This window comes from Lontra canadensis, unplaced genomic scaffold, assembly GCF_010015895.1.
Source record: "Lontra canadensis isolate GAN:19392208 unplaced genomic scaffold, GSC_riverotter_1.0 scaffold54, whole genome shotgun sequence".
NCBI classification, from domain to species: Eukaryota; Metazoa; Chordata; class Mammalia; order Carnivora; family Mustelidae; genus Lontra; species Lontra canadensis.
Window position 1 is genome coordinate 13264057 of NW_022631048.1, and position 10802 is coordinate 13274858.

The 10802-nt window shown below is 63.7% G+C and overlaps 1 protein-coding gene across 1 annotated transcript; it reads left to right on the top strand.

Annotated features, from left to right (window-relative positions):
• Positions 1–1753: 1753 nt before the first annotated feature.
• DDX56 (DEAD-box helicase 56) lies at positions 1754–8533 on the top strand. Its single transcript, XM_032875053.1, has 14 exons — positions 1754–1868; positions 1954–2115; positions 2576–2736; positions 2887–3057; positions 3135–3225; positions 3736–3980; positions 4267–4386; positions 4935–5048; positions 5125–5216; positions 6064–6137; positions 6274–6363; positions 6684–6789; positions 7763–7833; positions 8250–8533. The coding sequence occupies exons 1-14, from the start codon at positions 1809–1811 to the stop codon at positions 8325–8327; spliced, it is 1635 nt and encodes a 544-aa protein (XP_032730944.1). The 5' UTR covers positions 1754–1808; the 3' UTR covers positions 8328–8533.
• The last annotated feature ends 2269 nt before the right edge of the window (positions 8534–10802 follow it).

A 10802-nucleotide genomic window follows, 5' to 3' on the forward strand; every position in this document is an offset into this window, starting at 1 on the left:
ATCGGGGTGGAAGAGAGGCCCCAGACTTTTGGGCTACTGTGCTGACCTTCAGTGGGTAGGACGTCCGCAGGGGGGCCTCATGCTGCCAGGGTTTGGCCATTCACAGAGGTCACCCGAGAACCCACCAGCAGGGAGTCATGTGAGGCGATGAAGCACCTGTTTGGACTTACACTGAAGCATCTTAGTACACTGCCCTTCTGCCATATTAAAACCGACTGCCCTTGCTTCTCTAGGGTTTTGTCATCCGTATTAGTACACATTGCTTATGTGACCTACAGAGCAAAGTCTTTTTCTCCATGTTCTAAACTGCTCTGTATATGTACCTATTTTTACCCATAAAAATACATGCAAGTTTGTTTCTAGGCTCTATCATTTAATATCTTTGTATTTTAAAAACGAGGTGCTCCTCCTATGTCTCATTCTGGATGGCTAATGGTCCAGCGAGGTGAAATTACCCTAACTGACTTCTCTAAAGCTGGATATTCAGGATGGTTTTCAGTTTTCTCACGTTAGAATGAACCTGGAGGAAGTGAGATGGTTAGCCGCGTGGGCCTCTGGCCTGAGCTTCCCAGGAACTACGGGACAGGTCAGGCAGGGAACATGTCTCTGCCACCGTGGCTGTTCTGGTGGGCTATGGGAGGGCAGGCAACCCTGCAGCCTTTGGTGGTCTGTCCAGCTGTAGGCACAAGTCAGTGCATCTTGATTCTGCCAGTAGCTCCCAAGGTCCAGGTTTCCCCTGTGAAGGTTTGACAGGAAGGAGCGCTTGTCCTACTGCTGGGGCAGGTAGGAACGGATGGCGGGAGGATGGGCCAGCAGGTGGCGGCTGTGGGGAGGACTTCCACGCTGCCATGTGACATCCACAGACACTCCACGGTCGGGAGAAGTTGCGTTTAGAAACCAGTTTGGCTACGTTGAGGTAATTCTGTTATTCCTCCCAATACTACCTTAGTTCTGTTCTGGAATTCTTGCTTGCTTAGACTGTACCACAACCTTCCTGCAAAACGCGTGGGGGGCGAGGCCTCGTCTCCGGCTCTAGGCAAAAGGGAACGAAGGTTGCTACGGACGGACTCTAAGACAGATGGTCTCGGCCTAGCTGGGCGAGCGTAGGGTCATCTCTAGGTTTGTGAAAAGTGGCGGCCAGGGGTCGCCGTGGTGGGACGTGAGGACTCCGGCCTCTGGCGCTGGCTCGGAGGAAGAAGTGGGGCGCAGGCAACGGGGAAGGCGAGGGAGGAAGCGTCCCTCCGGGTCTCCAGGACGACAGGAGCCCCGCGAGACCTTGCAGGACAGCGGCGGAACCACAGCAGAGGAGCTGGGCCGCTTCGTGCCGCTGGGCCCGTGGTGACCGGCGAGGCCGCGACAGCGAGCCGACACGGCTGAGGACCGAGTCCTTGTTAGCTACGCTGCTCCGGTGGCCGACGGGCAGCCACAGGCCAGCCCACCTCTGTCTCTCGAGCTCCGCCCGCCCGTGCCCCCGGACCGCGTGCTGGCACCCCCAGGGCCGGCCCGCCGGGCACCGCACGTCGTAGGTCACCGCAAGAGCCGCTGAGGGAAGCGCGGTGAAGCAAGGGAGAGCCGTGAGCAGTGACCGTGCCCGAGAGGCCGCGGCGGCCGGCGCCGGCCCCGCCTCCCCCGAGACCCCGGGCTCGCGCACCTGCGCAGCCGCACAACCCCGCCGGCCGCCGGAAGCCCAGGCTCCAGCACTTCCGGGAGGGGGCGGTGCCTGCGAAGCTGATTGGTGGCGGCGCCCCACGAGCCGTGGCGCCCTTCCTGCCGTGCTCGCGTGCGCGCTGTCCCCGCAGAGCCGCAGCATGGCGGACCCGGAGGCGTTGGGCTTCGAGCACATGGGCCTCGACCCCCGGCTCCTGCAGGTACCGGGGAGGGCTGAGCGGCCGGGCCAGCGGGGCTGGGGGCGGCGGAGGGGCGGCGCGCTGAGCCGCGAGTCGTGTCTCCTAGGCCGTCGCCGACCTGGGCTGGTCGCGACCCACGCTGATCCAGGAGAAGGCCATCCCGCTGGCCCTGGAGGGGAAGGACCTGCTGGCGCGAGCCCGCACGGGCTCGGGGAAGACGGCCGCGTACGCTCTTCCCGCGCTGCAGCTGCTGCTCCACAGGAAGGCGGTGGGTCGCGGCGGCGGGTGGGGGGTCCGGGGCTCCCGAAGGCCGGCCCGGGGTGCCGCTGTGCTCCGCACTTCGGCTGCATTCGGGTCGCCTGGCCCCGGCCCGGGCGCTGCTGTCATCCTTTTGTGAAGAGAAAGCGCATCCCTTTCTCTTCACCTACTTTAAGAAGCGGGAGCTTCTCTCAGTCGTGCTTGTGGGGTTCAGGGGACCGTGCAGCGCTCTGGCTGCTGTGTGTTCAGTAACGTGCTAACCACGGAGTGGCGTCCTTTGAGGGTCAGTGCGCGGGGAAAGAGCTCTGTTCCGCCCTCCTTCTGTCCTGGGGAGGGTGGCCCTCAGTGAGGGTTGGTCAGAACACAGCTAAGTCGTGTGGAAGGCCCCAGCATTGGGTCAGACTGCAGGGGTCAGGTGGCCCCGAGGATGCCGGCCGGCGGGCTGAAGCCTGTCATTCGTGCTGTTGCAGACGGGCCCTGCAGTAGAGCAGGCTGTGAGAGGGCTCGTCCTGGTGCCCACCAAGGAGCTGGCACGCCAGGCCCGGTCCATGATCCAGCAGCTGGCTGCTTACTGCGCTCGAGACATCCGGGTGGCCGACGTCTCAGCTGCTGAGGACACTGCCTCTCAGCGGTGTGTGAGAGCCCCAGGGCCGCGGAGGAGTGAGCCTGTGCGGGAATGTGGGATTGGGTTTGCTGGGTTGGTGTGCAGCAAACAGGGCTGGCCGGGGTGAGGCTTGGGTGGGTGCGTACTCCCCAACACGGAGGTGTTGCCCACCTGCAGAGCTGTGCTGATGGAGAAGCCCGACATCGTCGTGGGGACCCCATCGCGCATCTTGAACCACTTGCAGCAGGCCAGTTTGGTCCTGCGAGACTCCCTGGAGCTGCTGGTGCTGGATGAGGCCGACCTTCTCTTCTCCTTCGGCTTCGAGGAGGAACTCAAGAGTCTGCTCTGGTAAGGAAGGGGTGTGTGAGGCCGGGACTGACCCTAGGGCCTGGAGCTGGAAGCTGATGGGCTCTGTTTGATTCTAGTCACCTGCCCCGGATTTACCAGGCGTTTTTGATGTCAGCTACCTTTAATGAGGACGTACAAGCACTCAAGGAGCTGGTACTCCATAATCCAGTAAGCTTCTGGGGTCCAGGACGTGACACTTGCTGCTCAAAGGAGTTCTCTAGTATTCCGGGTGGGACACTCGTTAGCGGGTTAGCCCCCTGGTCCTGAGGCACCAGAAGCTGGTGGTCCTCAGCACACCCCATCTACTAGTCTGCAGTCGCTACGTCATTGCCGGTGTTTGCTGGGGGTGGTCCAGACACGCTTACCTGAAGGCAGGAGCAGGGACCCCTGAGACTCAGAAGGGCTGCTTTGAGCAGCACAGTCAAAGCTCTCACGTACATGAACTTGGTTCTTCTGAGAGCTTATTGCTGTAGGTCCGTGTCCTTATTTTCCGTGTGTTCTCTCTTCTGTGCCTGCAACACCTTATAAGCTTACATCCTCCGCAAAGCACACGGCTGGGGCGCATTGAGTTGTCATGTCCCCCAGTGGGAGGGGACGCGGGCTGCCCTTCCTTGAGCCAGCAGCTTGGGGCTCTTCCGTCTCCTTCTCTTTCCTGACCATGGGGCTCTTTCCCTACAGGTGACTCTCAAGCTGCAGGAGTCCCAGCTGCCGGGGCCAGACCAGCTGCGGCAGTGCCAGGTGGTCTGCCAGACGGAGGAAGACAAGTTCCTGCTGCTGTATGCCCTGCTCAAGCTGTCGTTGGTCCGAGGCAAGTCCCTGCTCTTTGTCAACACTCTGGAGAGGAGTTACCGGCTGCGCCTGTTCCTGGAGCAGTTCGGCATCCCCGCCTGCGTGCTCAACGGAGAGCTCCCGCTGTGCTCCAGGTGGGCGGCCAGGCCCCTCAGCTGAGACTTGGGAGGGAGAGATGGGGCGGGGGTGGGAGGTGGAGGCCAGGCTGTGGGCTCGACCGACTCTACTGAGTTTCTGTGTCACGGCCCTGAGAATTCCGCTGTCGCTTGGTCTTCAGCTGAGGAGCTGAGGCGTGACGGCTACACAGGAGCAGAGCTGGAGAAGAGGGAAGAGTCAGGACGACGGTCGTGATGATGTCGGGGGTGGGAGGGGGCCCCGACTGGCTCTGGGGCTGAGGCTTCCTCCGCTCTTGGGCCGCAGGTGCCATATCATCTCCCAGTTCAACCAGGGTTTCTACGACTGTGTCATAGCGACCGACGCCGAAGTCCTGGGGGCCCCCGTCAAGGGCAAGCGTCGGGCCCGAGGCTCCAAGGGGGACAGGTGAGTCCCTTCCCTGGCGCACTGCAGGGCCTGTTTCTCAGTCTTTCAGAAGCTGGTGAAACTGGAGTCCCCGAGCAAGGCATCCTGCTTTGGGGTCTGGCCGCTGGTGGGGGCCTCGCTCGGCTGCCACGGTCTGGAGAAGAGTGAAGGGCGTGCGTGCACATACTCCGGGGCGGCAGGCAGGGCCGACCCTGTGGGCTGTCGGGCCGTCGTGCAGCCTGTGCTGGGCGCGCAGCTGTGACCTGTCCGGAGGGGGTTTCCGAAGGGATTGTGAACCCAGCGTTTGCCCAGCAGGCTGTGTGGGGGCGGTTGTCGGGTTGCCCTGGGTTGCGGTGAGTTCTGTCCTTCCCGAGGCACTGAGGTCGGGGCGAGGACTCTGCCCCCTACCCCAGCTTCTGACATAGTTCTCATTCCTGATTTTAGAGTTTTCAATCTGTTAGAGTTCTCTGATTTGCTATAAGTCTTTATTGAGTGATTATACTGGTGAGTGGCTTGAGATTGCTGACCTTGGTTGGGGGTTGGTCTGACGTTGGGATGTCTCCCCACAGGGCCTCTGACCCGGAGGCAGGTGTGGCCCGCGGCATAGACTTCCATCACGTGTCTGCTGTGCTCAACTTTGACTTGCCGCCCACCCCCGAGGCTTACATCCATCGAGCTGGCAGGTGGGAGAGCTGGGGTGTGGTGGGCAGGCACCGGGACCTCGGGCCAGAGGTTTAGCTGGGTGGTCTGTTCTTGTAGGACGGCACGTGCCAACAACCCGGGCATGGTTTTGACCTTCGTGCTGCCCACTGAGCAGTCTCACTTGCACACGATCGAGGAGCTTCTTGGAGGTAAGAGCCTTGCGCTCTCTTCCCGTGACGCCTTAGGCTCAGTGGCGGTGATGGCAGCACCTCCCGCTCGGCCCCGCCATGTGCTTCCTTCCTGCCCCATCCTCATCCCGCCCTGGGTGGCAGGCAGGGTCCTCCGAGATGCGCAAGCCGAGGTCCAGACTCAAGGGGCAGAAGAGCCAAGGGAGAGGAGAGGGCGTCTTGGGAGATGGGGCTGGTGGTATCTCAGGAGGGGACCTAGGAGAGGGAGCTCATCGGGGGGCAGGGGGTCCTTCTCTGTCTCCCAAGTTGCCAGGCCCAAGCCTGGGCGCCCCCAGGGCCTTCTGGAGGCGACACTGCGGCCGTGCAGCTGCCGTTGTTCCCGGCTATGAGTGGCGGCCGTCAGAGGAGGCGTGGGGAGGGCCGTCCGCCGGCCAGGGGCTCCCCAAAGGGGCCTCGTTCCTGCCTGTGTTGGGGGTCTGGGATGGATAGTGTGGGCTTGTGCGGGCGGGGTCTGGGGCGCTGGCTGGCGAGTGTGAGGGCTACTTCCGCACTGATACGCCACTCTGTCGCGGGTGTCGAGCGTCCAGAGTGGCTGTGGGGGAGGAGGATGGGGAGGTGGGCAGGTGGTGAAGCTGCTGTGACAGGCACCCAGGGCCTGAGAGGCCGCCCCGGCACACTGTGCTGGACCAGCTATTGTGGGCTGTCCACGGGACTGGGGCATTTCACCGCACGTGCTCCTCGCAAGGAAGGTGTGGGCTGGGGGCCGGGCTGCTTCGTCCTCGGGAGGGGCTGGGGCTCTGGGCAGACGGCCTCCGGCAGACCCGCCCCAAACCTTCAGGGGACCCTCACTGCTGTGCTGTCTCCACAGAGAACGGGGCCCCCGTCCTGCTCCCTTACCAGCTCCGCATGGAGGAGATCGAGGGCTTCCGCTATCGCTGCCAGGTGAGCGGGGTCTGTGCTCCTGCGGGTGGGCGAGCCCCCCGGCTAGGCCCCTGACTCTGAGCACTGAGGCAGGCACAAGGGAGGACGGGGCAGTGCCTGCCCCGCTGCCATCCTGACCTTTGGTGTGTATGCCCAGGATGCCATGCGCTCGGTGACCAAACAGGCCATTCGAGAGGCAAGGCTGAAGGAGATCAAGGAGGAGCTTCTGCACTCGGAGAGGCTCAAGGTGAGGCTCGGCATCTGTGGGGGACACGTGACTGCCGATGCGGAGTTGTCCTCGGGACACGTTGCTGTGGGGAGGACGCCCTGGGGACCTGCTAGGCGAAGGCACACGCTTGGGGGAGGTGGCCCGCGTGGGGCCCTGCGTGGAGAGCATGTGGGGCGCGGCTGCCTCGCAGGAAGGGCCGTGTCCCCGCAGACGTGGCGCCTGAGGGAGGTGGGAGACCAGCGCTGCGGCGGCTCCGGGAGGGCACGGCACACCCGCTCAGAGGCCTCCACGGAGCCACGGAAGGCAGACTGACCCTGCCGTGCGCCCGTCCCCCACAGACGTACTTTGAAGACAACCCCCGGGACCTCCAGCTGCTGCGGCACGACCTGCCGTTGCACCCTGCCGTGGTGAAGCCTCACCTGGGCCACGTCCCTGACTACCTGGGTAAGTGGGGGGACCGCCGTGCGTGCCGGGCTGAGGCGGGACCTCGGAGGCCGGGCGGCCGGCATGTGCATGAGTTCACACGGACACATCTGCTTAGATGCGGGTACGCTCCCCGTGCACCCAGGCAGACGGGAGCCCCCTCTGCTGCGGACGTGAGAAACAGGCAGTGTGGGGACCCCCGTGCCGTGGGTGTGGGCAGAGTCCTCATGGAGGCCAGGTGCCTGAGGGCAGGAGCCGGTAACGGGCCAGGCAGACACGGAGGTGTGGAAGGGGGTGTCACGGGCGGGAGGCGGTGCCGCCCCTGTCAGAGGACACGGGCCGGTCACCAGGCAAAGATGGGGTGGGGCAGCTGGAGTCTATTGGCCCCGGAGAGAACGGGCCTGTCGGCCACGTGGGACTAGGGACCCCCTTCCTCTGCCCTGTAGGGGCAAAGTCTCTGGCAGGAGTGTGAGGCCGGAGGGCCTCAAGGGTCAGGGTGAGTGGGGAGAGGGCAGCCGTGGGGTGTGGAGGCATGTCGAGAGCCGGGGCCCTGCCAAGGTCAGGTGGAGGTGAGGCCGGAGGCCAAGGGTCATGCCACAGGTGGCAGCAGTGACCGTGTGGCTGTGGGTGTCGGGAGGCTGTGGGGGGAGAGGCCCGTTGTGCCGGGTGGACGTGTAATTATGGGCCGGGTAGGGAGAAATTACACGGAGATCTCTGTTGTATTTTAGCGGGTGTTTTTTTTTTCTCGGAAACATGCGTACTTTTCTTTCTGCCACGTGCTTACTGTGAGGGACTTCAGGGCAGCCGGGGAGGGATTCAGCACGGTTTTCTGCGGCCTCACCCCGGCGGCGCTGTTCTTGCAGCCCTGGGCCCGTCAGAGGTGGGGCCGGTGTGCCAGGCCCGGGGTTGGAGCCGGGCCGCTGGCTGGGCGCCGGCTGGAGGAGGGGTGGGCTACGAGGGTCCGTGGCCGTGGCTGAGTCTATGCCTCTTCTAGTTCCCCCTGCTCTGCGCGGCCTCGTGCGCCCTCACAAGAAGCGAAAGAAGCTGACCTCCAGGAAGGTCCAGGTACGTGTGCCGGGGCCTTGGCTGTGCCGCAGGGCTTCCCTCCTCCCTCCTCCTGTGTCATCACAGTGCGCGTACTCCTTGCCTTTGGGAGGGATGAGCAAGGCCCCAGACCTGGCCTCAGATTCTTGGGTTGAGGGGGGAAGTCGTGAGGGTCAGACGCTCGCTGGGCCACCCCCAGGCAGCTTCAAGAGCACAGGACGGTTTGCTTTTCTGTCCTTACTGCCTGGCCCGTGCTCCAGGCGGTGGGAAGAGGAAGGTGGTGTTTAGTGGGCCGCAGAGGGTGACTAGAGTGGCTTCTGTCCTTGGCTCGTGGCCTGTAGGGCCTTGCCAAGGGGCCACACCTCTCCCCTCCCTGAGTCCATCTAGGCAGACAGACATCTGGTGCCCTCAGGCTAACCCGCGGCTTTGCCCAGCAGAAGGCCAAGACCCAGAATCCCCTGCGCAGCTTCAGACATCGGAAAGAGAGACGCAGACCCACAGCTGTGCCTTCCTGAGGTCTGCGCAGCCTCGCCATCTCCCGGGGCCCCTTCCAGGGCTGTGCACCGAGCTTCTCCGCTGGCTGGACTGGATTCCGGGGAGGCCCAGCCAGGCTGGCCCTGTGCTTCGTGACAACAGACTGCAGCCATCCTGACTCGGGTTTTCTGCAAGCAGGAAGGGATGCTCATCCCTGGCAACCTTGGGAATTAAATTGCTTCCAGGAGGCTGGGCCTGGCTCTTTGCCTGCTGTGCATGGTGGCCGCCTGGCCAGCAGAGGTCACCTGTGAGGGGCTGCAGTGGCCCGTCTGGGTCCCTGGGCCAGCCCACTGCCGGCCAGATGGACCAGCCTCCCTCCCCTGCAGCTCAGAGAAGGTGGGCCTTCCCAGCTGGAGCCCCGTCCCTCCATTTACAAATTCGGGCACATTGTAAATTTAGCCTCTGTCCCGGAGCTGGGGGTACTGGCTCCTGTCCTGCTCCCGTGGGCACACGTGTGCGTTCCCAGAGTGCGCGTGCTGCTGGGATGCGTGCACTGGCTGTTGGGTGCCCCGCCTAGCCATCAGGTCCCAGCCTCCCCGACTGAGGCTTAGAAGGTGGGTCTTCTTTCCACTGCTCCACTGCTGTCAGGAGGTGGGGGCCTTAAGGGGGCGGAGTCCTGGTATCATCGTCATTGGCTTGTGGGCGTCCTGAGGCCAGCGTGGCAGGGGGAGGAGGCTGTGCCTCCACTTCGTCTGCGTGCGGTCCATGCTTGGGGTGGGCGGGGTCTCGACGTTTCTGGTCTGTTTGTATTTGAGGATTCCTGGGTACCTACGGTTTGCGACGGGGCCGCTCAGGCGCGGCTTTGCTAGCGAGCTCCGGTGGGCCACTGGGGTTCCAGCAGGCCTGGAGCCACCAGGCTGCAGGGCTTCAGTCCACGGGGCGCTGTCCCACGTGCCTGGGGCAGGCGAGGCACTGAGGCCTGGCCGCGGACAGCCTTCTCCCAGATGGCTCTAGGCCCTCTGAGCCCGCTACCTCCAGTGCTTCTGGTCAGTGGGCTTGTGTCCCAGAACCAGCCTGGATGCAGATGCAGGAGCCTTGGGGGCCACGGGAGCTGGTCTGGGCCTTTGTCCCCGCCTGGGGATGGAGCTGGGGCTGTATGCCCGTCACCCTCAACAAGCCCCAGGAAAATTCCTTGACATGCTGAGCACATTGAGTGCAAGGGGCAGGCGAGGGCTGGTGGGTGGGCGTGAATTCGGGACGGTCCACTCTCTGCCCCCAAGGAAGTGTAGCCAGCCTGGCTGGCGCTCTCACCAGCTGGCAGGGGCAGTGGAGAAAGTGGTGTGTCTCTGCGCCCAGACCCCGCAGAGGGAGGGTGTCCCGGGGCTCAGAAATCTCATTCAGTCCCCACCCCACCCTGAGGATAGGCCCCCGCTGTGTCTGTTTACTTAATTTGTATATGGGGAAACTGAGGCTTCTAGGGACTTGTCCATCTGATGGATGTCCAAACCAGAGCCGGACAGACCGTGCATGGGAAGGGCACCCTGGGCCTGGGTGGGGTACGGTGGGGTGAGCCTGCGCTAAGCTCGAAGCAGAAGGTCCCCCGGGGGAGGCTGGCAGTGACCACCCCGCCCCTTTGCCGCAGAGTCAAACCCACGCAGAAGCCTCAGCAGCGCCGCTCTTCAGGCAGGCCAGGGGCCTCTGAGCATCAGGCCTTGGACGCATCCAGGCTGTGGGCTCCACTGGCCCGGGCAGAAGGGGTGGGGTGCCCGCGCGGCGAGCACACAGACGGGTACCAGTGTGTAGGAGTACAGCAGGTGGGAGGGGGCCCAGCACGTCTGAGGTCGAAAGGAGTCAGAGGTGGTTGTCACCAAAATTGAGAAAAGCTAAAAAACTGACTTGTGTCAGAGATAATGTGATGTGCTGAAAACGCAGGTGAACAGGCAGGTGTTTTTCAAGCCGGGGAGCACCCGATCAGATAGGCCGGCGGGTGATAACGGGCGGGAGGACACTGTGTTCCTGGAAACCTCTGGACCCGGAGCACGAAGTACGTGGGTGCCCGGCTGGCAGCTGCGCACCCCGCACTTTGGTCTCGGGGTAGCAGCAGGTGGGCGGGTGGAATCCGTGTGAGGAGGCACCGCTGGCTTCCCCTGCTGGGAGGGAGCACCAGGATGTCCTGCCTCAAGGCTCTCTGGTGTCCGTCCCTGCCGGGTGTGCCTGGGAAGTGAAGCCGTGCTCACCCGCTGGGGAGGGGGCCGGACCCCGCTGGGCAGACACCCTCTCAGGACACCAGCTCAGGGTTCACCCACAAGCCTGCGGCCAAGCCAGGAGCGCCACGCCGACAGGCCTTCAGACGACGTGCTGGCCCGGCTGGGCTTCGAGCGAGGCCCCTCACTTGTCTCGGCTTCCCCCCCCGGGGTCTCATCTGTGAGCGGGGTCAAGTGACCCACACAAGCGTTCCTGTGTTGGGACACGCCGTGAGGTCAGGCAGCCCCAGTGCCCCTGCGGGTGGCTGTGCC

Coding starts and splice junctions, on each gene's coding strand:
- DDX56 (XM_032875053.1), top strand. CDS start 1,809: ATGGCGGACCCGGAGGCGTTGGGCTTCGAGCACATGGGCCTCGACCCC. Junction 3,226..3,735: donor AGCTGGTACTCCATAATCCA/GTAAGCTTCTGG, acceptor CTTTCCCTACAG/GTGACTCTCAAGCTGCAGGA. Junction 4,387..4,934: donor CGAGGCTCCAAGGGGGACAG/GTGAGTCCCTTC, acceptor GTCTCCCCACAG/GGCCTCTGACCCGGAGGCAG.